Source organism: Spermophilus citellus, assembly GCF_964194105.1.
Source record: "Spermophilus citellus genome assembly, chromosome: 17".
In the NCBI taxonomy this organism is placed as follows: domain Eukaryota; kingdom Metazoa; phylum Chordata; class Mammalia; order Rodentia; family Sciuridae; genus Spermophilus; species Spermophilus citellus.
In genome coordinates this window covers 76,606,264-76,634,117 of record NC_138199.1, presented here as the reverse complement: position 1 = coordinate 76,634,117, position 27,854 = coordinate 76,606,264, and the positions used below count along the sequence as shown (strand labels likewise).

The 27,854-nt window shown below is 53.1% G+C and overlaps 1 protein-coding gene across 4 annotated transcripts in view; it reads right to left on the bottom strand.

The window, feature by feature from the left end:
• Positions 1 to 27,854, bottom strand: part of RNF213 (ring finger protein 213) — a 93,810-nt gene that overhangs the window by 42,366 nt on the left and 23,590 nt on the right. For all 4 annotated transcript variants that reach the window (XM_081272388.1, XM_081272389.1, XM_081272390.1 and 1 more), the window contains 15 exons: positions 25,479 to 25,640; positions 22,625 to 22,714; positions 21,906 to 22,028; positions 17,192 to 17,372; positions 15,760 to 15,933; positions 15,432 to 15,581; positions 11,906 to 12,492; positions 10,984 to 11,149; positions 9,882 to 10,099; positions 8,895 to 9,035; positions 8,621 to 8,785; positions 6,716 to 7,871; positions 5,721 to 5,914; positions 5,362 to 5,517; positions 1,139 to 4,750 (listed from right to left, as the gene is read on the bottom strand). In XM_081272388.1, coding sequence (XP_081128514.1) covers positions 1,139 to 4,750; positions 5,362 to 5,517; positions 5,721 to 5,914; positions 6,716 to 7,871; positions 8,621 to 8,785; positions 8,895 to 9,035; positions 9,882 to 10,099; positions 10,984 to 11,149; positions 11,906 to 12,492; positions 15,432 to 15,581; positions 15,760 to 15,933; positions 17,192 to 17,372; positions 21,906 to 22,028; positions 22,625 to 22,714; positions 25,479 to 25,640 — 7,275 coding nt within the window. The remainder of the gene's footprint in view (positions 1 to 1,138; positions 4,751 to 5,361; positions 5,518 to 5,720; positions 5,915 to 6,715; positions 7,872 to 8,620; positions 8,786 to 8,894; positions 9,036 to 9,881; positions 10,100 to 10,983; positions 11,150 to 11,905; positions 12,493 to 15,431; positions 15,582 to 15,759; positions 15,934 to 17,191; positions 17,373 to 21,905; positions 22,029 to 22,624; positions 22,715 to 25,478; positions 25,641 to 27,854) is intronic.

The window sequence follows — 27,854 nt, the reverse complement described above, 5'->3', positions numbered from 1 at the left end:
TTTTTTTTTTTTCAGTACCAGGGTATGAACACAGGAGAGCTTAACCACCAAGCCACATCCCCAGTCCTTTTTTATATTTTATACAGAGACAGGATCTCGCCGAGTTCGAGGGCCTTGCTAAATTGCTGAGGCTGGCTTTGGACTCTCGGTGCTCCTGCCTCAGCCTCCCAAGCCTCTGGGATTATCAGTGTGGCCTTCATCCCCGACTTCAGATCCCTTCTCTGGGCCTGTCCTCAATGACCAGCTTCGAATTCTCACAGCAGACACACAAACTATGCCAAACAGATGCCACTACTGGCTCCTAAACCTGTTGCTCCTTCCTGGATTCTCCATGGCAATTGCGCAAAGCTGCAGTGAGCTCAGGAAGACTGTCCTCCACCTCTGTACCCTCCGTGGAGTTGGTGACTACCTCGGCCACACTGCCTGCTAACCGTTTGCAGTTTACACCACGGCAGCCGCCTCTTGACAGGTCTATCCTCTCAATGTCAGACTCCTGCTCCACTGTCTTGCCATCGCCCAAGCAAGGGGCACATCTACGCACATCTTCCTCCACAGCTCCTATGCAGGCAGGACCAAGGTCAAGGCTGCTGACAGGCCTCCATGCGTCTCTCCACCTATCCCATCCCCAGGACCCAGCACTCACAGCCCAAACTTCATGCTCGGTCAGTGGTCCCCTCCTCGTCTCCTGCACAGATGCTGATTCAGACTGTGCTCCACGGAGCCCTCTGCCTCTGACGCCTGCCAGCCAGCCCTCACAGCCAGCCGAAGAGGCCTCTCTGAACTGCCTGTGATCCGTACCCTCACCTGGCTACACAACATTGACCCATGACACTCAGGGCATCTGTTGGGAGGCATCCTCGTCCGTTACTCTAACAAGGTCCAAGGATGAGAAGCAGGCCAATCGACTGACACCCCGGGAGGGCCGGCAAGTGAACACTGAACCCAGTGCTGCTCTCAGAGCAGAGCGCTGCTCACCCACAGGCAAGGGAAGCCTAACTGAGCTCATCCTCTGCGACTGACACAGAGGGGACACTCCCGCCTCCCCTACCATGCACTGACTTAATGGAGTTGAGACGTCCCGGCCCCAGATCAGGACTCTTGGATGAAAGAGGATGGGGGAAGCTATGGGGACAGTCACCTCTGTGAAGATGGCATGGCGCTGCAGGTCTGCGGTGCAAAGGTGGGCTTGAAGGAAATCGGCAAAGGAGTGGTGGTGCTGCTTGTACCAGTATTCCTGAGACAGCGACTGTGCAGCAAATGAGCCCAGCGCAGAGGTGCTCAGCCGCACCATGGCATCCGGTGTGGCACAGTCCAGCAGGATCAGCTTGGCCTCCTCAAACACCCTGTGGTACAGCTCCTCGGACGGGTCCCCAGGGCCCTGCCTCTCCACAGCCTGCAGCACCACGGAGGCACAGGCGTCGGAGTGGAAGCCGATGAAGACATCAGCAGGGGTATACTTGTGCCCAAGCATGAACTGATGACGGTCCTTTACATTAGCAAATTGCTCTGCCCACCGCGTGAGCTCCTGCACGATGCTCTTCTGCCACCCCTGCAGTACCGAGCTGAGGTCCAGGTAGTGCTTCTCCAGCCGGTTAATGAGGGGCACGGGGAACTGCTCGTACACCACATTTTTCTCCTCGATGACAATCAGGCGGAAGTCAGGGTGGACCCGACACTTGACGCGATGGGTGCCGAGCCCGAGGTCCACGTACTTCTGGCCCCCGAGGTAGACGTAGTACTGGTTGAGCGCATCGTACAGGCTCTCGTAGAGGTGCTGCAGGTTCAGCAGCACCACCATCCTTCCCGTCTCCATGCAAATCTTCACCCGATTGATGTTTCTGCAGATCTGGGTGTACTCCTGGTCCCGGGGAAAACTGGAACCAAAGATGATCTCGGGCTGCTGGTCCTCACTGAAGAATGATCGCTGCAGGATCTGCAGGGCCACGTAGTTTTTGGTCAGCACCAGCAAGTAGCGGGATTCAGCATCTTCCAGCTCTCCAAGTGCCCCCCTTTGCAAGCCCCAACAAATGTTCTGCTTAATGAGCTCCAGGGTGCTGACCTCTCCCATGCACCTGGCTGCAGGTAAGCTGGCCGTAAAGATGTCCAAAGCGGGTATGTCATCTTTGCCACTGAAGTTCCGAAGGACCGCCTGCGCAATCTCCTGCGGGGAAGGCTTCCTGTTAGATGCTCTGGCGGTGGCGAAGACCATCTTGATGAGGCTGTAGTAGTCGCGAAGCCCGAAGAATTCCTTGTCCTGCCTCTGGCACACCATCTCATAGGCTTTGGCCAAGGGAGCGAAGTACCCTTGGACCCTGTCCTGCACCAGGCTGTCTGAAGAGCAGATCCCCCTGGCACTCTCTATGAGCTCCTTCTCACTGGGGCTGCTGCGGGACACAAAGATGCCCCGGTTCATCTTGGCAGGGTCGAGGGCCCAGTTGGAAATACCTATGAAGCCGACTTTTTTGTGGGGGGCCGGATCGTCTTCAATGCACCCGTCTTCCAGCAGGGGATGCAGAGTCTTCAGAGGCATTTTGGGGGAATCTTCTGCCAAGCCGACCTCATCCAACACCACCACAGACACGTACTGCTGCAGGTCCTTCCCCTGCTGGAAGCGAGCGCACTGCTTGAAGGTGTTGATGATGCCCTGTGGGGTGGAGTGGGGGCTACACTGGAAGGACACCAGGTGGACCTGCTTCAGGCTGCGGAAGAGAGCGGAGTGCGCGGCCTGCCCCTGCATGGCATCTGCCACGATGGTCTTGGCGAGAGATTTGGAGCTGCCAGGCTTCCCCACCAGGAAGAGGGGGATCTTCAGCTCAATGCAGATGACCATCATGAAGACGTTCTCCTTCAGAGCCAAGTTCCTGGCTATGGTTTTCCTCAGAGGCACCCCACTCAGGAAAAGATCCTGTGTGTGCGTGATCTCATCCAGGATGACCCGGCTGTCGTCATATGGTTCTGGAAAGGACCTGCAAATGGCTCTGCGGTAGGACTCCTTGTCCTCTAGGGAGGCGTGGTAACAGACCCCCACTGCCAGCACCAGGGACCAGAGAACGGGGTCTCTCCTGAAGTTATTTTTGCTGGCACGGGACTCGCAGAGAAAGGTGTTCAACTTCTCCAAGAGCATCTTGCTGCGGCCATGAAACCACGTGAACACCTTCACACAGCGCTCCACATCCCGGAGGCTGACGAAACTGCACTCACTTTCAGTGTTCCTCATGAACCTCTGAGAGGCAGAGAGCACTTCCGTGATTACATGAGTCTCGTCCTCGCTGATCCTGACGTGGTCCACCAGTCTCTGCACAATCTGCTGGATGTAGAGCTTTTCTGAAGTGTCATTCAGCTGCCCAAAGTCCCACACCAGAGGAATCAGACTCGGGGGCAGGGCGTGGACACGGTACACCAGCTGCCTGAGGGGAATGGAGCCCAGCCTGTCTGCCGTCTCCTCGGCACTGACCCTGTACCCCAAACCAGCCGACTCCAAACGGCAGATGGTCTCCCGGGAGTGCTTCCTGTAAGGGTTGCAGGCAGCTATGATGTGCAAGCCTGAGTCCTCCTCCAGGGGCTGGCCATCCACGGTCTGGTCACACAAGACTTCCTTGATACAGCTTATGGCCTCTGTGGTGTTGGCTTCATCAAAGAACAAGATGGTGTCCAACTGGTGTTCGTCCTTATTGGAGAAGGCAGTAACCTCGGCTTCCCAGACTTTGGAGTGGATCATGGCTGCAGTTGTTCCTCCATGGACCTTGACCAGCTTCATGGTCTCAGCCTGGGCACCACAACGCCGCAGATCACTAAGGAATTTAATGAGCCTGGTTTTCCCACAGCCGGTTTCTCCCATGATGATCACTGGGATCCCACAGCGGAACCGCATCTCGATGGCCAGGATCTTGAGCATGTTGTCTGTTGTCAGCTCATACGTTTCATCGGGATCCAGGGCCCATGGGATTCCCAGTGCCAGGCAGAGTCTCAAGAGTTTCTCGTGTCTGGGCAGGTTATCAAAGTCAACATTGAAGGGCACCCTCTGCAGCGACAGCCCCCTGTACAGTTCTGCTGTCATGACATCTTTCTTGATTATCTTCCCGTTGAGATGGTTGATGGCATCGACACTACCCTTGTTATTGGGCCGGAGATGGAAGCCTATGAATGTCATGGTCACACGGTCGCCATTGAAGAACACATATGGGTGCGGCTCTGACTCCCACCTCCTTCGGAGTGTAAAGGGGGCAAGGTCTTCCTCATCAACCCCATCCATGGTGACCGTGTGCTTCCCTGGGCTCTGGTCAGAGGTGTGAAGTGTTGGAGTCGCAAAGTCTCTTGCCATGAAGATCATGAAGGTGACCACAAAGTTCTTGAAGCCCCTCAGTGTGTCTCCCGTGAAATCTGGGTTGCAGAACACAGAGGCCTCACAGTCCTTCAGCTGACAGTTGAGGAACCGAGCAAAGTTCCGGAGTTCTAACCAGGAGGGGTTGATGACCCCACAGTAGATGAGGAGGTGCTGGAGGCACTCCCCCGGGGTGCCTTCAACAGACCCTTCTTGGTATTGAAATGTGTCTAGGTTTTGCTTTTGATGGAATCGTTTTAAGTATTGGAAAGGTCTTTGGAAAGTGGCACTGCGGAACTCGTTCCTGTCCATTCCAGGCTCCAGGAAGCTCCTCTCAGGGCTCAGCTCCATGTCTATCACTTCTTTGGGAGGTCTGCAGGTGACTTTGGGGAATATGTCAAGAAAACTGAACTTGGGGGCATGTGGATTCTGCAAAGAAGAGACAAAGAAGTGAGAAGGTGATTTCCTGGAAGACGCCCGAGTTAACCCTCCACGTTCTGCCCCGGGAGGGCCTCTAGGAGAACCCTCACTTGGCAGCACGTGGCCTTCAGCAGGCTCTTGTTCACAGAGGCTGGCATCTGCACCTTAGCGCATCACAGAAGCCCAACCACAGCAGCTGTGTTATTAGCCAGGAAGCCTTCCAACCCAGCCTCCTGCGGCTCCATCTCTCACCAACCACAAACACCCACGTGACCACAGAACTCCCTCCTGACAGCTAATGGGGTCCCATGCATGAAGTCTCCCTGCCATCTTCACTGGCAGTGAAGGAGATGGTGGCTGTCCATGGAGGAACCTCTGCACTCGGCACAGCTGGGACTCCACCCTGTAATGATCTGACGCGTACAGAGAAATCCAAGATGCTGCCAATCAACGAGAGCATTCTCAATCCAGTGAGCTTTAAGACCTATCTCCAAGCATGTATTCCCGACACTTTGCTCACTGCTCGCCTAAGGCGAGAGTGGGAAACAACTAAGACGTGTCACCCAGGCCACAGATTTGAAGGTGTGCTGTGACTACCTGCAAATGCCCCATGTACATACCAGCTTTAAAGACCGCTTTAGCGGTCCTGAATTTCCTTCTGGAATTTCAACGATATATAAATGGCGCGGGTTCCGAAGCCACATTTTCCCACTTATATCCATCAGGTATTGTAAAATGAGGAGTTTGAAAAGAAAGACCCAAGTTCCAGTCTGTACCTAGAAACAGAGGAGCACAGGTTTGTAAAGACATAATTGATAACCCCTTCTCCCAAGCCCCTGACCCTCTGTCTTGTTCCTTGAGAGAAGGGTACTGACTATGGGCAGGAGCAGAAGGGAAGGACTCTTTGGACAGGGGGAAACAGGTGGGCCCTGGAATCACATCTTCTGACATGGCCATCCAGTTGCCACATGGCACTTACCGAAGCAGTCACATCCAAGTGGAATACCATGGGTGTTTTCTGGTACTGAGCATCCAGGAAAGGCAGGAGGGAGCCCAGGACACTGCTCTCATCCACCTGAGCCTCTGTCAACCGGATTATCTTTAAAGGCACCTTTTTGCTGTTCAACTTCCTTTTCAGTTTCTCATGCAGTCTCTTCACATAGAGAGATTTCCCTGTAATGTTAAAATAAGGGAATGAAATCCCAAGGCTATGGACCAAGAGAAACAGGATCCAGAGACTGGAAGTTACTTCTCAGCAGTGGCACACGCCTTCGGAGGCTGAGGCAGGAGGACCGTAAGTTAAAGGCCAGCAGCCTCAGCAACTCAGTGAGGCCCTGAGCAACTTAGCAAGAACTTGTCTCTATATAAAAAAGCCTGGGAATGTGCCTCAGAGATAGGGAACCCCTGGGGTAAATCCCCAGTTTAAAAAAAAAAAAAGTATTTCGTGTAAAATTCATAAGTGACACCATGGAACACCAGATTGGAGAACAGTCCACCATGAAGCCAGAGTCCCCACCGCACCGGCAGCCAGGCCACTAGCAGGACAGCAGTGGAGGTGAAATAAAGTAAAGCAGAGGCGTGTCCCCAGGGAAGGGGAGCCGGCTCGGTCCTGACAGGGCGCAGTGCTGCCGTGGAGGGAGTCCAAGGAAGCCTGGAGGAGAGCGCGAGGCCCCGTCTCCTGGGCCACGCCCCCTGCGCCTCTGCTCATGCCAACGCGGCCAGCCAGGAAGACTCAGCAGAGTCCACGCAGGAAAAAAGTGACCTGCACAAAAGGCCCGGGGAGGAGCAGGGCTCCAGGAACTGCAACCTGGGACAAAAGGAGGCCCCCTTCTAGGGGAAGCGCTGACTGCAGGGCGTCAGACCCTCCTGAGACTCACTTTCCCACCTGCAGAGGGTGTCACCTGAGGTGCTACAGAGGAAGGGGTCACTGGGCAGCCTGAAGGACTGCCCTCCCCACCCCAGAACTCTCATTACCAACTCCCGCTCTCTCCGAGGACACGATCCCCACACACATCCGGTCTCTGAACACAGCTGCTGCGGACAGGGTCTGTGCTGGGACCTGGTAGTGACGTGCCAGGTAGTCCTGGATGGCATGGAGGGACGAGGCCTGGGGGATGAGGTGGGCCTTGTGCTGGCTGAAGGCCGAGGGCAGGTAGCAGCGCTCCTGGGCAGTGTCGCAGACCAGCACCAGCTGGTAGTCCTCCCGGGGACACTGTGTGCACAGGCTGCGGAAGAGGGCCTCCGCCTGGCAGGCCACCTCGTAGCTCAGCTGGTCCGCAAACAGCAGGCTGTAGACCTTGTGCCCCTGGGAAACTGGGGCCAGGCAGCGGTGCAGGAACAGGGCCACCTCCTCAAATGTGGTCCCTGGGGTACAGAGTAGCACCTCATCGAAAGTGGGCAGGGGCTGGCCCGGGGCCTGCATGTAGATGGCCAGGGCAGCCAACAACACCTCAGAGTGGCCACACAAGACCAGGTTGGGCTGGCCAGCCTGCAGGCCCACAGGAAGAGACCGCTCCACAGGAGGCCCGCCCCTCCTGGCCAGGCGAGCCAGACAATGGCCCAGGGCCTCCAGGTCCAGGCAGCCAGGCAGAAAGACACTCATGCTCTCCAGGGACTGTTCCATGATGGCCCTCAGCTTGGTCACCAGGCTGATCTCAGCGGACTGCAACGGAGGTAACTTTTCCATCACTGTCCTCACGCGGTGTCTGGGGACCTCACTGAACCCCTCGGTGGCCCTTAAGACGTCGGCTGGGGTGCAGTTGTCTTTGATGAAGGACAGCATCATGAGGGCAGCTGCGCTGGGACTCTGCTTCCTGAGCTCGGTGCTCAGGAGGACCAGCTGCTCGGCCGTGTAGAAGTTGAGGTAGAAGTGCTCCCTGCGCTTCCTGCTCACCAGCTCCTTCCAGTCTTCCAGGAAGCGCTCCATCTGCCTGCAGAGGGCTTCCAGGAGCTGGGGGACGTCCCCACTCTCTGTCAGCTGGCTCACCAACTCCAAGTGGAAGTCCATGCAGATGGAGACGCCGTTCCTGGGGCAGCAGGAGACCTCGGCAGTCCAGGTCCGGAACAGCATGTTCCCCGCAGAGTACAGGTTCAGGAAGGCTTGCACGAGCCGCTGCACGTGGCAGAATACCTGGGGGACACAGGGGCATGAGGCAGACCTCACAGTGAGCTGCGGGACACACACGGGTTCAAGGGGCTTGGGTTCACTCCTCCCGCCGGGTGACTGGGAAACACGATCCGCCTCAGGAGAGGACTCCCTTCTTCTGGAAGTGATCAGTGCTGGATAGGAATGTCGACTGTGGGCTGCGCTCGGTGGTAAAGCACTTGCCTCCTACGTGCCGGGCCCGGGCTCTACGCCCAGCACGGGGGGAAAAAGGTCAGTTGTGAAATCCAAATAGACTATAAGGAAAGAAGCTGTAACACAAGCAAGAGACCATCACACAAACCAACAACCTGTGTCGACAATGACTTCAGGGGTGCTCTACCATCGAGCTATGTCTCCAGCCCTTTTTATTTTCAGACAGGATCTCACCAAATTGCTGAGGCTGGCCTCTAACTTGCAATCCTCCTGCTTCAGCCACACAAGTGGCTGGTGTTACAGACATGTGCCATCAGAATCTTGAGGGGTTGACTTTGCCAATTTACAGAGTAAATGAAGGCATTCATGCTTCTTCCTACCTGGTCACCTCCTGGGGGACCTAATACCTCCAGGACCTGTCCCACCACTGATTTCGCTCCAGGCAAGGTGCACCCTGCAGACCACCAGCTCCACTCTCTGAAGCCACTCTGACCACCAGAGGCCAATCCCTGCCCCTGTCCCTCCATGGGCAGCGGGGCAGTGAATGTGCCCAGCCTGAGGCAACAGCGGCAGCCGCTCACCTCAGAGAACTTTTCTACTTCCATATTCTTGTGGTCTTTCTTGCCAGACATTAGCATCAGCTTGTTTAAAAGATCCTTCAGGTCTTCCAAAGAGTAGGAGCGCTCTGGCTCCAGGCCACTGTGACCCCCAGGGAGGATCAGGTGCAGGACAGCATCTGATGAGATCTGGGAGGCACAATATATTCAGAGGTCATTTTCTGGTGGCTAAAACCCCGACTCAGCAGCAGGCCAGTGCAGACCACGAACACCACACCTTGCATCTAGGAAGGCTCACCTTCTGGTCACTTGTGGGTGCCCTGATCTCATAAATGCCTCTGCTATTGATCGCGGTAGCCAGGGACAGGGACGAGAGCTCGATGGACCCATGGCTTTCCTTCACGGTCTTCAGCCACCCCAGATTCCTGGCAGAGTCTCGCTGTTGGGACAAAAGCAGAGAATATGGGCCAGGGTGAGAATGAGGTCTTCCTCCCTCCTGCCTCTGCCCTTGCTGGGCAAACTGCACCCACCCTCCTCCAGGGCGCCGGGTACAGCTGCTTACCCAGTGTCACTCCCTCAAGACCCTGGTCACTTAGTGTGGCTTTGCTGACGTGGGTTCCTAGCTAACCCTTGGAGTGCATGTGGCCTGCACTGACGGATGTTTGGGTGGAGAGCCAGAGGCTGTGCTCCCAAGAGGGAAGCCACCAACTGCTGGGTTCCCAGAACAGAGGCCCAGAGAAGAGATGCTTCACTGAACAGCAGCCCTGTGTCCTTCCTGTCCTGCCACGGTCCCCAAACACCACCAGAAGGACTTAGGAAAAACTGCAACAGACGTGAGCTTCTGGCAGAAAAACTGCCAACTGCTCTCTCTCTGCATCTCCCCCAATGCCAGCCACTCGCAGGGGCAGACGTCCTGAGCCTGTTCAGGCCTCTGGACATCTCTGCTCACTGGGCAAGTTATGCAGCACCATGAACCCACACCCTGCACATGCACTTCACTGCAATGTTGTCTTTCTTCTGATAAAAAAAACCACTGCACACCCTTTCATATGCTTCCTACCGTGCTCTTTCCACACCTGTCCTGTAGGGCGGACACTGCTCTTGACCTGCAGTTCTGTAGCTCCCTTCCCACCCAAGATAAAGAGAGCATTTCCATAGGTGAAAGCTGCTTTTAAACATGCGTTCAAGCAGCTGCCTACAAGCCTCTGTGCCCGTGTGCCCTCAAAGCACAGCTGCTGCCCAGGGCTGCAAGTCACCAGGCCTTAGAACCAGGAACAAGACGCACCAGCTTGTTGGGCAGGTGGGGGTCGTTTTTCAGAGCCTTCCACAGCTCCTTCAGCAGCTCCATGAACTCACTGAAGCCGGCCTTCTTGTCCAGCTTGTACAGCAGGGACGCGTAGCCCTGCACAGCATCGTGCAGGCAGGCCACCCGGTCCACGTCAATGTCACTCTCTCCAGCTGAGATGGAAGCCAGGTCCACAAACACCTTGAGCTCGGTGATGCCTGGGGACAGAGAGGAGGTCAGCACAGGACCATGCCACGATGCTGCACAAATCACACCTGGGGCACGGTCCTTAGTGAGGCCATCAGTGGACACTTAGTAAACATCTAGGGCCTGCTCCACTTCCTGCCTTCAGTTCCAACTCCAGGACACATTGACTTTTGCAGTACCTGATCCCACCACTGACCAACAACTAACCTCCACCAGACAATGTCCCAGGCACTGTACTAGCCTTGTGTGGACCTTATTTCCTTTAATTCTCAGACATCATTACTTAAACAAAAACAGGTTCAATTGGTCAATAATATGTGGACAATTAATTATTTAAAAAAGTGAACTAATTCTCCTGGGGTTAATTATTAATCAAATAACATACATCAAAGCAGACTCAGGAGTAGAAGGTAGAGTCAGCACAGTGGTGGATGAACGCGGAGCCAGTGCAGCCTCAGGGCCACAAGGAAGCAGGCCCCAGGCCTCTGTGGTGTCAGTGTTGTCCCTCTCCACCTCCTGGCCTTCATTTCCTACCTATCCCCCATCCCAAACTGAATCCACACAACCATGCAGGGCCCAGCCCTAGGCTGGGAGAGAAATGCACTCCTTCTGCCCGATTGCTGCAGCAAGGGCCCCTGCAGGCAAGAGCTTGCCCAGGCCACTGGCAGAATGAGCTGGAAGGATGCTCAGGAAAGCGACGCTGGAGTCCACAGATGGAGAGAGCAGCTCAGGAAACAGTTTAACCAGAACCCTGAGAAGCTAGCCTGAGGCAAACTCTCTGAGGGCCTGGAGGCAGACACTGTCCCCCAACTGACACACCCCCGCAATGGAGGTGGGATGGCCTCCAGTTCAGGAGCCCCACTTGGCAAACACCTGAAGCCGAGCTCCCCCGTACCTCCCAGCGCCTCGTGCAGCCAGCCGACCAGCTCCTTCTGCAGAGCCAGTTCCTGCAGACACTGGCGGCGGGGCTCACTGATGTCCTGCAGCCGCTTCTTAGCCCGGATGAGCTGCGGGCTGATCTGGTCCAGTCTCTCATGGCGGGTGGCCTCAAAGTCATCAATCTGCAAGACAAAGCTCTGTTGTGGGCTGCACCCGCGACCACCCATGCTTGCCCTCCTGTGTGCCTGGACCAGCAGCTGCTCCAGCTATAGGGTGACACACTCTTGCACCAAGGACAGCATGACCTCCACTGCCCTCCTTGCTGGGCTGCAACAGCTACTGTCCACGGCACCCAGGTCCCATGAGGAAGCTTTCATGGACTTTGAAACCTGCTCCTCACAGCAGCCCCACCAGGTCCAAATCACTGACTTCTCTGTTTAGGGCAGTTACAGACGTGCTGACAGGTTCAAGTTTAGGTACGACCATTCCACACTCTGCTAAGTTTTAAGCACTATCATGTCTGTCTCTCCCGGAACAGGAACCACACACCGATAAACCTGGGGCTAGGAAACAGGACAGAGACGCAGGCCTGAGCCACAGTGGGAGCAACGTACCGTTTGAAATTCCCACGTGAACTAGGAGAGGTACCTGGACAGATGTGATTTTTATAAAATAAAGAGAAGAGATTTTTCTGGGAAAGGTGATGGTTTCTCTATCCTCAATTTTTGGTTCTTATATTGATCCAAAAAAACTCACTCACTCAGGAATAGTCACACTATCTCAAGGAAAGGTAAAAACGCAGGCCTCAGAATGTTCCAGTGCAGCCCAGACGAGAGCCCTTGAAACAGGATGCCACACTGTCCTTCCCAGAAGCCCTGGGGCTTCTGAGGAGTCTGAGGTAGCCCCCACCTCACAGGAGTCCCCAACAAATAACTTACGAAGTTTACTAAAGTGTAAAGAACACCGAAGTCGCCAGTCAATCCAAAATTATTTTTGACATCCAAGATGACCTTGGCCGAGCTGATGGCCTGGTGCAGGCTATGGTACTCCTTGATCTGCTCCACGCGCTCCGAGATCCAGCCTCTCTGGGCCTGGGGGTCTACTCTACACATAATCTGGAGGTCTAAAGTCAGGTCATTGTATTTATCTACAAAGTCCTTGAAGATGAAATCGATTTCTGCAAAGGTGACCTCTCCTGACTTCAGATCCTGATACAGTTTCATGAACCTCTGGTAACAAGGCAAGTACAAGTACTCATAGGCTTCTAGAAGTTCAAGGGTTGGCCTTTCAGATCCCCCATTGGGATCACTCAATGATTCTGCGACTTCTTCCCAGAAAACCTGGAAGATGTGGCTGTCTATCAGCAAGTCTATCGTTCCAGCTATTTCCTGGGCTTTGAGATCCAGGTTGTAGTGCGTCATTTGCTTGAAGGCCAAGGACGATGGCTGGCTCACTATCATGGCTTCATTCAGTCTTTTGAGGTTCAGGTCTTCTGAGTGTCTTGCTTCAATCTCTCCAAAATCCACTTTGGACACCATAAGGAAACATAGAAGTGAGACTGCTAGTCATGTGGCATCTTATTTTACTTTCCCAGTATTTCTAATCACTTCGTTAAGAAAACACAAGTGAACACCATTGCTGAGAATTTTTTCTCAGGAAGATTCATCCCTCCTCCCCTCCACCCCACCAGCAGCTTGTTCATCAGTTTTCATGATACAGCAGACTGCAAGCTCTTGTGTGGACAGGACAGTTGGAAACACGTCCATCTCCTCCCACCCAAACCTCACTCCAGTGATGGATTTGAAATTGTTTTTAAAAGACCACAACCAGCAGGGACCAGAGGAGCAGAAAAGTTGCCCAAGAGCAACAGGAGCTAGAAGTGGAAAGACGGCCACACCAGAGGCAAAGGAGACTTGGGGCCTGAGTACATAGACCCTGGGGACACAGTGACATGAGGTCAGTCAGGCCTGGCACAAGCTCCTGGCAAGCAAGGACACTAGCTGTAAGGTCACCCTAGACCAGGGGAAGCAGAGAGGGATCAGGAAGTGGGTTCCAGGTGTGTTTAAGAAGCAGTGAGTGAGAGTCCAGCCCCACCTGGCAAGGGCAGGGAGGACCACCTGCAGGGCTCTCAGGCCTGTCCTAGGCAGCTACCGAGGATGGGGAGGATGACATGGCCCTCAGGGAAGAAGAACTGGAGTAAAAGTGGGCTCACCTCCTCCTCTCCCTCTTGGCTCCAGGAACCTGGCAGCTGGCAGGGGCTGCAAATGGGAGACCCACAGGAGAAGCCCTCAAGGACCAGGTCAACACCGGGGCAGCCACAGAGCGCCAGGGGCCATGCCCAAAAGCCCTTAACATGTCAGTCCACTTGTGGAGACTGTTTCACAGACACAGACAACAAAAATCTCTAAACAGAAGAGGGAAATATATATATATATATATTTTTTTTTGGGGGGGGGGGTACTGGGGGATTGTACTCAGGGGCACTTGACCACTGAGCCACATCCCCAGCCCTTTTGTATTATATTTAGAGACAGGGTCTCACTGAGTTGCTTAGTGCCTCGCCATTGCTGAGGCTGGCTTTGAACTCACAGTTCTCCTGCCTCAGCCTCCTGAGCTGCTGGGCAGGAAAGTCTTTAAAATGCAAAACAGCCACCCAAACACCCAACAGTAGCTCAGAGGTAGCACGCTTCCTAGCACGTGTGAGGCACTGAGTTCCTTCTCAGCACCACATACAAATAAATGAAAAATAAAGGTACATCAACAACAACAACAAAAAATTAAAAATAAAAATAAAAAAGAAAAGCCTAGGTTCTGTTCCCAGCATGCAAAAAGAAAAGAAAGCAAGCAACTTGGACAAAACAAGAAACAATGCGAGGAGAAGATCTTTGTAAACACCAATAATCTCAGAAAGATAAGATACTGAACACGAACCAGGAGAACACCATAGTATATAAACAGATCTCTCAAGAAAAAAGGGGAAGGGTGGGGGTTGTGACTCAGTGGTACAGCACTCAAGAAGCCCTGGGTTCAGTCCTCAGCACCACAAAAGATAAATAAATAAAGGTATTGTGTCCATCTACAGATAAAAATTATTAAAAAAAAAAAAAGTGCCAGGCACTCTGCTGGCTGAGGCAGGAGGATCGAGCGTTCGCAGCCAGCCTCAGCAAAATCAAGGTGTAAGCAACCCAGGGAGACCCTGTCTCTAAATAAAATACAACATAGGGCTGGGGTGCAGCTCAGAGGTCGAGTGCCCCGAGTGTAATCTGTGATATCAAAGTAAAACGAAAAAAAGGAGTGTCTTCAAATTAAATATACGTGAGAGCTGAAATGAAGACTTCAAGGCCCGGCGGTGTGAGGAGGTTGATAAGGCTCAGGAGGCAAAGCCCAAACAGGAGAGATGTCACAGGAGCTGGAAACCACACCAGGAGGCCCAGCAGCTGCTGATGTGAACCCAGGAAGAAGGAAAGCACAAACAACCAATTCAGGAGAAAGCCCTCGAGCTCTAAGACTAGAGCTCCAGCTGAGGAACACCTGAGGTCGAGGAGACAGGAAGGAGATGGATGGCAGAGTTTTACGACAACGTCAGGACACCAGGGCCAGTCGGCTTTCAAGAGCATCCAGAGAAGACTACGAGCCCCATGCAGAGGGTGAGCAGCGAGGCTGCATGTGACATCCCCACGCAGCACCCAGGCGGCACTATGATGGACATTCTGTCCCTGGCCCAACGATCAACCTACAGCAGGGGCACAGTTCTGAATCTGGCCTCCTGTGCCCCTTCCCGGCAAGCAGAAGATGCCACGCTCTGTCCAACAGGAGTCAAGGGCAAGCCCGGGATGCGGGACTTGCCCCACCAGCCCAGAGGTCAAGGCAACCCTGGGAGATGAGGGGAGATGAGGGCCACCTCCCCACCAGAGAAATGAGCCCTCCATCCTGGAGACCCTTCAGAGACGTCTGCTCAGACGGCTAGTCCAGTTTGGCGTTGAATCAGAAAGAAACACAATGGAAAGGGGGAAAAGGAGATAACAAGACAAGCAGAGCGATTCCACCACTACAGAAGCTCTGCCGGAACGTGGGGTGGCCATGGTCCACGGCACGGCTCGCCTGTGAGTCCTGTGTTCGCGCCATGGCGAAGGCCTGGCCCAAAGACTGCTCCAGTAACTCAGGGCACCACTGGGCGTGACAGGGCAGCAAGTGACCTCGTGTGCTGGGCCCAGACTGGAGAGAGATCCCCCCCACCCCACCCCACGGGAAGCTGGTACAGGATGCTGGGAACCAGGGATGTGGACAGGCTTGGAGGCACAGCAACAGGAGCGAGAGCGGAGCCTGCTTCCCCCAGCAGACTCATGGAAAACTCAGCTAAAAATGTATTTTAAAAGCTCTCCCCCCAAATAAGGCCCTGCTCTCTGTGGCCCTCTTCCCTGCCCCAGCTCTCAAGGGTGTCCAGAGCAATTGCGGGGACAGTACCTTGGACGAGGTGCTTCACCTTCCTGCTCAGCCTGAGGAGGCTGTCCACCTGTCTCTTCTCTCTCTTCAGAAACATGACTTCTCCCATCCTCCAGTCCAGGGTCTCTTTCATGTCACATCTTCCCTCTTGGAATGAAAAACTCTTTTTCTCTGGAATTCAATGACAAAGTCACCAAAGGCAGAGACACTTCTCCGTGACACCCCCTTCTCCCCTGGGAGTGCCCTGCAGTCACCATAGGAAGACAAGAACTCCTCCACTTGGTGGCATGGAAGAGGACACCCAGCACACGTGTGAACGCGGGCCTCACACCAGCGTGGCCCAGCTCACCTAACTGCCACAGGTCCAGAAACTGGGTTTTGTGCTTTAGGATCAGCTCCAACTGTCCGATCAATATGGACCCATCTAGGACGTCACCAGCAACCTTCATGAAGACAGAGTTGGCAGCAGCCATCAACCTCTTGGCGTCCTCTGTGAGGTTGTCTAACAGCTTCTCATCCGTCCCTGATCAGATGAGGAACATGGTGAGCCCACGGGCCCTCTGCCTGCTTGCTCTAGAACCTCAGCCCCAGCGCCATGCCCACCTGACACTGGCTGCATTCACAGTGTTTCCAGAAGTGCTGCCGCCTCACTCAGCTGTTCCCATACCTGTCTTACCCCAGTGCTTCTCCTGCTAGACGGAGGAGACCCTCCCAATGGCCAATGTCAGCCAGGAGAACCACAGGGTTGAAGGCCTGAGCCTTCCCACTCTGCCTATCTTGGCTGCAGTTCAAAACTTGGAATGTGAGCTTTCAGATGACCTCAGAGACGTTTTAAAATGTGCTTAGTTTACCTGCCAGACTATTTATCTCACAGTAGTATGAGGCTCAGTTAGTATCGTGGACAACAGAGTCACCTTTACCATCAAAAGCAAAGATAGCGGGGGACTGGGGTGCAGAGTGGTGGTAGGGTGCTAGTCTAGGAGGCCCAATGCCCTGGTTTTGTCCCCAGCACCACACACATGTGCGTACACGCGCACGCACACACAGTTTTATTCCTAATTACAAAAACACGGAGGCAGCTGAGATGACTTCAGTGGGAAAATGGACCAACCCAGGCACATCTAGACAAGGGTGCTTTGCTCAGCAATAACAGGAACAGAGCTGTCTGGGCCTGAAACCTTAGACGCATCCTGCTGCGTGCGCAGAGTGCGGACATTCAAAACAGAAGTGCACTCCTCTCCAGCAAGCTGCCAGGCCAGTGCACACAGCAGCCACCTTCATGACCACACGCTGCTCCTGCACTGCTCCTGCCCCTCCTGTGGCATTGGGTGTGGCTGATTTTGCTGAGACCATCATCTGCCCTGGGTTGTATTGCCATGCCCAGTGCTTTCCCACTACAAGATCTGAATCTAGCAATTTACACATAACCCTGCACGATCGTCTTCAGGGCAATGCAGAACAACTGGAAGGTGACGCTGAAGAGTCACATTCGTCATGTTTGATAGAGGAAGTCTCCAACACCCTGGGTAGGCAACTTGCCCCAAACACTTTCAGAGGGGCTGCTTCAAGGACAGTGTGTGCCCCCCGGAGCACATGTCCAGCAGGCACTCAGCAGACAATGGCTCTGCCGTTAGATGCTCTTTATCACCTGCCTGGGCACCCCCGCCCATCCTGCCTTTACCAAACCTCAGCACATGTAGGCTGAGGATCAGGTCATCAAGCACCTTGCCCTATTCTGCTACCTGAGAAAGGACAGCAGACCCAACCATCCCTACACACACCATACAACTTGAAGAGCTGCTTCACATCTGGCCCCGTGAGCAGATGTTTAAGAATCTCATCCAGGTCGTCCACAGCCTCTCCATTGTTCCTGGGCCAGGACTTGGTGATCACGGCAGACACAAGGCTGCCAAATTTCTGCAAATCATGACAAGAGACTCCCTCCAGGACACTGGTCTGAGACTAGAAGAAAATGAATTAAAAAGAATTTAGAAGATTTCACTGACTTGTATTTTAATGACAAGTTAGTACCCATTAGCATTTCAAAAATCTACTGAAGCTAGTTTTTTAGTGCCCAAAAAAAAAAAAAAAAAAAAAAGAAGATGACGAAGAAGAGAGGTTGGGAGTATCCCCCTGGTAAAGGGGGAGCTTAGCATGCTGGGAGGCCCTGGGTTCATCCCCAGTCCTGCAAAAGAAGACAAAAAAGGACCTAATATGTCCTAGAACTTTTCCATCCCCCTGTGGCCTGTCTCCTTACGTGAGGTACCAGAGATTTGAAGATGTACGCACAAGAACACCCCCCAACAACCCCAAGTCACACGCCTCACAGCTCACTGCCACCTTCTGCATTTTTCTTAGTCTTGCCTGTCATAAAAAATACTAAAAACAAGATGAGGAAGCCTCTACTACATTGTGTGTCTCATGTCCTAAGCTGTGATTCTCATGAAGACTGCTCTCAAACACCAGACACGCCAATTCTCCTGATGCTTCACCAAGAAACAAAACACTTTCCTTCTTTAGATTTACAATTTTGCAAAAAAAAAAAAAGTTTCAGTCATCAGTAAAAAAAGACAGGGTGAATAAACAACAGACACTTTTTGACGTATAAAAGGACAAAAGAAAACATTAACAAGCAATGCATAAAAAGTTATAGACCATGATGAAGTGAGATTTATCCCAGGAATAAAACCATGTTTTAACTCAAAAATCAGTCAATAAGCTGGGTGTGGTGGCACACGTCTGGTGAGGCTGAGGCAGGAAGATTGCAATTTGGAGGACAGATTCAGCTACTTAGTGAGGCTCTATCTCAAAATGAAAAACAAAAAGAGTGGGCTGGGGTTGTGGCTCAGCGGTAGAGCGCTCGCCTAGCATGCGTGAGGCCCTGGGTTCAATCCTCAACACCACATAAAAATAAATAAACAAACAAAACAAAGGTATTGGGTAAAAAAAAAAAAAACTATTAAAAAAAAAAAAAGGGTTGGAATGTGGCTCAGCGACAAAGTACACCTGGGTTCAATCCCCAGTGCCACACACACAGACACAAAAACATGACTACATCATACCAATAGAAAAAAGAGACACAACCATTTTAATAGATACAGAACAAGTATCAGACAAAACTCCAAGACCAGGATGGCCAATTTCACCCCTCTGACTGTCACAGAGTTGCTATCCAGTGCAATTAGGCAGGAGGAAAAAAAAAACAAAAAACGGTGTTGGGATTGGAAAGGAAGTAGTATCCTCACAGGCAGATAACACGGTTGTCTATAACAAAACCTCAAAGACAATGCACTCTCCCATGTATACCCCAGGACAGCCAATAAACGAGCCTGGGACGATGTGCAGCTCTATTTCCATATGCTAGTGATGAACAACCCAAAAATAAGATTGGGAAAATAATTTCTTACAAAGGAATAAGGTTATTAGCGAAGGAATAAAGTACTTACGAATAAATTTCACAAAAGAAATGCAAACCTCACCATCTAAAAACTGCAAACCGTTGTTGGAAAAAATTAAAGACCAAAATAAATGGGAAGACATTCCAGGTTTAGAGATCATGAGATTTGACATTAAGAGGTCAACACTCCCCAAACTGACCTACAGATTCAAAGCATGCTGGGAGGCCCTGGGTTTCGTCCCCAGTACTGCAAAAAAAAAAAAAAAGGAAAAGAAAACAAAAACTATGTGTGTCTGAGAACGTTTTCATTCCCCTGTGGCTGGCTCCTTATGTAAGATAAAAGATGACGCACTCTCCCATGTACACCCCAGGAGAGCCAATACACGAGCTTGGGAGGATGTGCATCCGTCCCTGTCGGAATCCTAGCTGTTTTCCGTGTAGAGACTGACAAACTGATTCTAAAATTCATAGAGGCCAATGGATCCAGAATAGCAGACAATGCCAAAAAAAGAGGAGAACAAATCAGGAGAACTCATGCGTCTGGATTTTATGACCCATTGGAAAGCAATGGCAGTAGGGACATGGGAGGATGTGAGGGGACCCTCACGGCGGAGTCAGCAGACCTTTGACAAGGGTGCCAAGATCACCCAAGGGGTGAAGCTTAGTGCCTTTGTCAAGTTGTCTGGGACAGCTGGATCTCCACAGCAAGGGAGTAACTGGACCTACCTCCCACCGTGTAGAAAAAGGAACTAATGTTAAGAGCCGACACTTCAGAGCTTTCAGAGGGGTCACTCCATGTGAGAGCTCGTGCTTAGTGTGTGGTCCAAGCACCAAAGCACTCAGCACCAAAACAAAGCAAAACGAACACCTCTTAGAGGAAGACACAGGTAAATCTTCATGACTAGGAAGTGGCACAGAATTCCTTGATGTTGAAAGTACCACCAACAACTGAATTTCACCAAAATTAAAAACCTTCCCAGGGCTGGGGTTGTGGCTCAACGGTAGAGCGCTCACCTCGCACGTGCGAGACCCTGGGTTCGATCCTCAGCACCACCTACAAAAATAAACAAGTGAAATAAAGGTGTTGTGTCCAACTACAACTAAAAAATAAATATTAAAAAAAAAAAAAAAACCTTCCCAGGTGCAGTGGTGCACATCCATAATCCCAGCTATTCAGGAAGCTGAGGCAGCAAGAAGATTGCAAGTTTGAGGTCAGCCTGGACAACTTGGCAAGACTGTGTCTCAAAATAAAAATTAAAAAGGGCCTCAGGATGTAGCTCAGTGGCAGAGCACCCCCGGGTTCAATCCCTACTACCACAAAAACAGAGGAAAAAATTTAAAACCTCTGTGCCCTAACACAACCACCAAGAGTGAAAACAACCCAGAGACTGGAAGAAAACACTGGAGATCACTTATCTGACAGGAGATTTGCACACAATAATCCAAAGAACTCTTACGAGCCACAATAAAAGACATACAGCCCAATGAACAAATGGGCCAAAGATCTAAACAGACATTTCTCCAAAGACACAAAAAACAGAAATAGCCAAGAATCATATGAAAAGGTGCCCAAGGCATAGCCATCAAAGCCACCTGAGAAGCCACTCCACACCCCAGACTGCGACACAGGGCAGAGAGCACAGGCTGTGGAGTGTGGAGAAGTCAGGACTCTCCTTGCCTGGCAGCTGACATGGAAATGGCCCAGCCGCTGTGGAAATGGGCCCGACAGTCCTTCAGATCACACAGGTTCCAGCCACTCCACCCGCAGGCGTAGAAAGCGTGAATAACACGGCCACACGAACCCATGCACGGAGGTTGACAGCAGCAGATCTACCACAGCCACCTCAGGGGGAGCCCAGATATCCATCAGGGGACAAAGCCAAGCACACTGTGTCCATATGAAGAGCAACAAGTAGCCATGAGAAGGGACAAAGCGTGACAGGAGCTCCAGCATGGACAACCTGAACAACGCTCAAAGAAGGAGGCACCCAAGGCCACATTTCAATCTCTGGAGGAGGAAGGAAGATTAGGTGTTGCTGGGGAGAGCCCTGGGGCTGGCGTGGTGAGGGTGGACATGACAGCTGAAGGGCTGCGCTTTCTTTCTGAGCTGCTGAGAATGTCGCCAAGTTGACAGTGGTGGTGGCACCCACACCTGAGAACACACCCCACGGCCCAGGTGCAGCTCCTGAGAGCGAGTGACAGGGCATGTGAATACCACCTCACTGAAGCCCTGAGCAAAGAGCAAGCAACAGAGCGGGGCTGTGCTCAGTGGTGGAGCGCTTGCCTGGCACGCAGGAGGACTGGGTTCCATCCTCAGCACCACAAAAATGATATAAAATAAAATAAAGGTATTTTGTCCATCTACAACTAAAAATATATTTAAAAAACCAAGAGGAGGCAAAAGTCTTAGAAAAGACAAGAGCCCAGAAAAAGGAACCTCCACTTCTTGGGACCCTGCTGGCAGCAATGAAGCTCAGGCCTGTGCAGGGTGGCAGGTGTCCATCCAGTAGGAGGCAGAGCAGGGCGTGGGGGCCAGCAGGCAGCCTGGTATTGTGCAGGGACAACTCCTGCCAGGATCTGGGGAGAACCTCCTCCACTTTGCAGAAAAAAGCCAGTGTACCAATAGACTGTTTCCCCTCTTTTTTGCAGTGCTGTGGATAGAACCCAGGTCCTCGCACATGCTGGGCAAGCGCCCCGTCCCAACAAGGATGGCGTCTATTGGACTATTCCTTCCACCGATGTGCTGTTGACCTTTGGGGTCTTTTGCTGCATATCTGCTGAGCAAGAGTTAACAGGCCATAAACAAACCAGTGGCAACGATCCGATGGGCAGTCAGAGGTGCAGCCTGCCAGGTCACCTGCACCGAGGCTTGGGAGTGCCACTGTGGTTTCACCAAGTACGGGGCCGCCTCTGCAGCAGGAAGCCAAGCTGCATCTCCAGGAGTGGGCACCACACACTGCACAGCAGCATGGGGCCCAAACCAGGGAGGGGCTGCCCAGGACCCAAGGCTTGGAACCGGCAGGCACTGAGGGCTGGCGCTGACCATGTTGGCAAGCAGCCGTGAACCCAAGCATGTTTCTCAGGAAGAGATCGGTCACCTGGCAGGCAGAGCTCACAGCTTCCATGACACACTTCTCAAACCTCCTGGCCACACTGTCCCGGAGGCCAGCTGCATCCCAGAGAGTGCTGCAGAAGACAGAGATCTGGAAGACAGGCCGCTCCTGGAACACACAGGTGGGTGGGCGTGAGGGCCTGGTGGCTCTGAGTCCCCTCCTGCATGCCCCACCCTACGCATGTCCTCCCTGGCCATCACCAGAGGAGCAAACATGAAACCGAGTTGGTCTCTTTTCCCACACTGGGAAAAAAGGCAGCCGGAAGAGCTGCTTGTAAAAACATGGAAATTTTGAAAAATAAGCCATTTTCCCTTGCTTTTGTCTTCCTAAAAAGATCCATTTGATCAGGCCCGTATAGAGCACTCGTATCACGCAGAAACCAATCCTCATGGGTCACATAAAGGGTAGTTTTTGAGTTCTCCCTGTCACAGAATTTCAGAAGGCCAGGTCCCTGGAGCCTGCACATGGAGGGTTTGATGACATGAGTGTCTAAAGCCCCCAGGACAGCACAATTCCATTCCCTGGCTCTTCTCAGGAAGGTCACACTAGTGTTTTGGGGACAAACTGCAAAGGACTGATCAGAAAAAAAAAAAAAAAAAAAGGAAAGCTGGGGTGGGTCCCAGGGCCTGCACATGCTGTAGCACCCGGTACTGCCAGCAGTTTGGGCTCATCACCACCCTGAGGGTGTCCCCGAGGTCTGGTACCTGCTTGAGCCTCCCTTCCATGTCGCCCAGCAGCGATTCCTTCCAGCCACACTCTGCAGGAAAGTTTATTCCCACCAGCCGCCGCCAGACCTGCAAAACCCACGTGTTAAGTGACAGCCACAGGGACATCCGACAGAAAACACACAACAGCCAGGCGCAGGGGCACCTCTGGTCCCAGCTGCTCCAGAGGGCGAGGCAGGAGGATTGCGAGTTCAAAGCCAGCCTCAAAAACTTAGCAAGTCCCTGAGGAACTCCGGGAGACCCTGTCTCCAAATAAAAAATAAAACAATAAAGGGCAGGGATGTGGCCCAGTGGTTGAATCTCCTGGGTCCAATCCCCACTAAAAGCACTTTGCTAAACCAATTGAAGGCACCAAGCTAACAGGTCCCCACACCCGGGCAGGCATCCCATCCCCACACCATGTCTGCTCAGGAGAGGCAGCATTGGGAGGACAGGAGCCTGGAGCAGCTGCCCCCTCCCACGTGCCTCCATATGTCCACCTGATGTCTGGATCCAGGGTCCACCTCGGGACACACAGTGCATTTACTGATCACGTCTCTTTTCTGGAGAAGTTCGCTGCCTTATCTTTCCTTGACAATTTAAGTTCAGGGCATTCTGTAAACTGTCTCTGGATCCCACGATTACGATCGGTTTGGTTGGTATAGGTCAGGTGTGGCCAAACGTCTGTACTTGACACAGCTGCCCAGCCAAACACCTTGGGCCTGACTGAGAGGCCCATGAAACCTGCTAGTGCCATCAGGGCTGACAGAGAGGCCGGCCTCGGTTCAGGCTTGTCCGCCAGCTCTCCTCACTCACTGCCATAAGGGCTTCTGGGCTGAGCTCTGGGAATCCTGTGCCTGACTGACCTCAGGATTGTTGAGTGATCCCTGCCTGCATCAGCTACTGTGCCTTGATCACAGGGTGACAGTGTTGTATTGCAATTATTCCATCTACATTTCTTAGCTACCATCTTTAACAGAAAAATTTTAAATTTTTTTCTTCTCTGTTTATCAATTAATTTTATACCATTCCTATCATTTGGCCTTTTAATAATCAAATTGTACCAGATTGGCTAATGTGAGCATCTTCAACATGTTTCTTAAAGCATGGAATAGCTTTAGACTTACAAAAATGCCAGAGGTAGCCCAGATAATTTCTATGAACTCAGCTTTGTATTTATTGTTTAGTTGTAGGTGGGCACGATAGCTTTATTTCGTCTTTATGTGGTGCTGCGAGCACACTACCACCGAGCCACAGCCCCAGCCTAAATTTCTATGCACTCTTGACCCCAATTCTGCCATCGTGACCATGACCACGACTCAGCTGTCAAAACTGAAAAGCTCGCAACAGCAGACCATCGTCGACAACCCCTGACTCCACACGGGTCCTCGTGCCATCCCAGGAGGAGTCTGCACCGCCACGTGCGTCCACCCCGTCCCTCAGCGCTTTCCGATGCTCCAGCACCACGAGCTCTTGGCCCCTGTGCACCTCCATTGTCCCGGGGAGGCGGCTCCCCTCCAGAAGCAGTGTTGTAAGACGGGAACGAAAGTAAGAAGGCACAATTGGGCCATGTGTAGTGGCCATCCGGGGCAGGAGGGTCGCAAGTTCCAGGCCATCCTGGACAACCTAGCAAGACCCTGCCTCAAAATAAAAAATAAAAATGTCTGGGGAGGTAGCTGAGTTGTAAGGTGCCCCTGGAATCAGTCCCTAGTGCTGCCCCCCCCCCCCAAAAAAAAAAAGCCATGAAGTGAGGTAGGTGAGCTCAGGTCCCAGGGCATCATTTCTGTAGGTGCTGATGGTCCCAGGGTGCCCCTGCCACAGGGCTCTGGGGAGACAGAGCTGACAACTGTATGAATCGTGAGTTTCACTGCTGTCTCCAGCTCCTTCCATACACAGAGCTCTTGCCTCCGTTCTCCTAGTGAGAAAGAGCCCCCCCTTCCAACAACATGTTCGGTTCCCCAGACCCACTAACTTTACTTGTAAAACAGCAATAACAGCAGCAACTACCTCAGCACAGCTGCTTAATTAATTTCCATTTTTTCTTTACCATGACGACTACACTTAGAATCTTTCTTGTCTGTGGCTCCACGGCTATCCTTCACTATAACTGGACGCCTGGGGATTATACCGCTTAGAATCCTGGAATAACACTTAGTAATCCAACCGTGTTTTCCTGGGATTTTAGTGTGTTGATATAAAACTTCACAAAGCAGTTGGGGGAGGATTACTTTTGTCTTTGACTGAAACCTACGACCCTCTGGCCCTGGAGACAGCCTGGTCCAGTTGGTTGGGGTACCCCTGCCTCACATCACAATGAGTTCGGACCCTAGTCTACGAGAAGACCACAAGCAGGTGCAGTCTCCCTGGAAGACCGTGGCTCAAGGGGACAACCCTCCACCTCCACGACAGGAGAGCAGACCTTCACTTGGGGTGGGGACCTCCACCTCCACGCCCCCTGCTGTGGCTCTCCAGGGACCCAGGCTCCTGGGTCTCAGGCGCTCTACTGTGGAATCGCCAGGTCCAAGGCTTTGGGGGCGGAGTCCATCTTGTCAGATGGCTTTGCTCAGCTGCCGGCATCTTTACCGTATTGTCAACTTTACTTCCCATTTCCAGTGACACACAGCTGGCTGACAGCCTCAGACCTGAAGCAGAGCCCGATGGTCCTCCTGGCAACCCCTGCCTCAGTGACCACACCCCATCGCACTGTATCACACTGTGCCTGGCGGCCACCAACTCCCCGCCAGGGAAAGGCTCAGGATGAGCCTGGGCCTCCAGGCTGTGGTCCTGCTGGTCCAGCTGCAGGCATCCCTACCCTGGTGCCTGAAGAGGCTCCACAGACTCAGGCAAAGTGTACCTGGATCTCCTCGGGATACGAGAACTGGACAGTGGAGCGTTTCTGGAACATGCTCTTCCCAAACACCCCGCGTAGCCAGGATCTAGTGGTGGCCAGGACACTCTGGAGGACACTTGTCACTGAGCCCTTCCAGGCTGCAGCTCCTGGGTCCTCTGCCATGTCCTGTGGGCACATGAGAGACAGTCACCTGCTGTGCGCTGCCCTTCCCAGCACCCGAGCCACCGCCCAGCTCTGTCCTTGATGGAAACCTACCTGACACAAGCACTGCGCTTCCCTCAGAACCCCGCGCTCCCTTGAAAGGGGCGACGAGGGAGAGGAGGGGAGAAGGCATGGGTGTTACAGGTCCCTGCGCAGACCCCGCCTCACCAAGAGCCCCCAGCAGCCAGGGCACACGGAGCCCTGAGCTTTCTCCAGCTCAGGTTAAGCATGCTTCCAGGGAAGCCCAGCCAGAGGCGATGCAAACCCCTGGCCCCCACTCCTCAGGGATGGGAAGCAGCTACTCTGCTGGCCTGGAGGCCAGCCCCGTCCCCTTCCCCTGGGCACATTGTGGGGACAGCCCCTATCTCTCTCCTCTGAACTTCCATCACCACACCCACAGAGCCACCTCCTTTTGGGGACTCAAAGCCTCTAGTGACCCGACCCTCTTTCTTTGCACTGCAGAGGTATCTGCCGAGGAGCACACGCATCAGACCTCATTTCAGAGAGGCCTTCCCTGAGGCCCTTGGGACTACACGGTATGTGCTTCCATGGAACCCACAACACCTGGTTCTGCCACCTCCTGCCCCTTGAGAACCACCCTGGGTCCTCCGCCTCAGCAAAGCATCAAGGGGGCCAAGCAGACGCCATCCTGCCGTAGGGAACCAACTAGAGTGGAAGAGACGGCCCTTTCAGACAGCACGAGGAGCGTGGTCCGCAGACACAGTGAGTGCAGAGGCACAGAAGCACAAGGAGCCGGGGAGGCAAGCCAACAGCAGGAGAGGGGACGTGGGCCCCAGGCAGGGTAAGCAGAGCACAGGGCACAGGCGAGGGCAGGCCAGGACAGCACTGGGGGTCTCAGGGAAATCGAAACAGGGGCCCTTGCATGATGTCCCTGAACGGCACAGAACCTTCCAGAGCAATCTGGATGCCTCAGCGGGCATGCATGTCCCTTGTGCCTAGGCATTCTACCAACTCCCAAAAGTGGCCCAGCCAAACACTGGCCCATCCTGGTGTCATCCAGGGCTGCACAGAAGTGGTCAGTAAAGGAACGGCTGGAAGAATCCCAAGGCAGAGCAACCCCAGTGCCCTGACCTGTGCTCCAGGCCCCACGGGCAGCCGCCCAGCTGGGCTCCCAACGAGAGGCTCCCAACACACGCCCCAGCGTGTTTTCGTTCTGGTCAATTTTGTCACTGCATAGCATTTTTATTTTTGCGGCAAAGATGGAGTATCTGTGATCACAGATCTGGGACAAGTAAATCCAGGCTGGGGCTGGGGCTCAGCGGCAGAGCGCTTCCTAGCACGTGTGAGGCACTGGGTTCAATCCCCAGCACCACATAAAAATAAATAAAGGTACTGTGTGCTCATCTACGACTAAATAACTATTTTTAAAAAGGCTTGGGATGGGGGCTGGGGATGTGGCTCAAGCGGTAGTGTGCTCGCCTGGCATGCGTGCGGCCCGGGTTCGATCCTCAGCACCACATACAAAGATGTTATGTTTGCCGAAAAAATAAATATTAAAAAATTCTTTCTCTTTCTCTCTTAAAAAAAAAAAAAGGGCTAGGGATGTGGCTCAGTGGTTAGGTACCCGTGGGTTCAACCCCAGGACCAAAAAAAAAAAAAAAAAATCATTCTTAGAGTGTGTCTGTGGTATCTTAAAGAAGTAAGGCTGTAAGGAATAAGGTGAAGACAGACTCGACCACCTCCATCGTAACCTCACAGTCCTGATGCACAAGGCCAAGAGCAGAGTCATCCACAGACACAGCCCAGCCAGAAGCTCAGGACCCGCCGTGGAGAAGCTGCACAGCACCGCGCAGCTCCTGACGCGGCCGCAGAAACACTGCCCCAGCAAGACTTGGGTGAGAGGAGAGAGGGTGAAGACCGGGGCAGCGGGTCTCCAGAGGCAGGAAGCAGAGTCAGCGTCCCTCTGGGGCACGAGGGCAAGGATGACTGCAGGCCGAGGGGTGCCAGGGCCTGAGCTGGGCAGCTGGGCAGCAGGGCCCAGGCCCCACAGCCGTGCTGTGCCGCAGCAAGGATGGAAGACCTTGGGCGGGGAAATAGGCCCTAGATTTCTGTGAACAACAGAATCAAGGGAAAAAAAGGGGTCATCTCCTTGGTGAGGCCAGGCGCGAGGTGTGTGGTCTGCACACGGCTGAACCCATCTAGTGGGTGCCTGAGAGC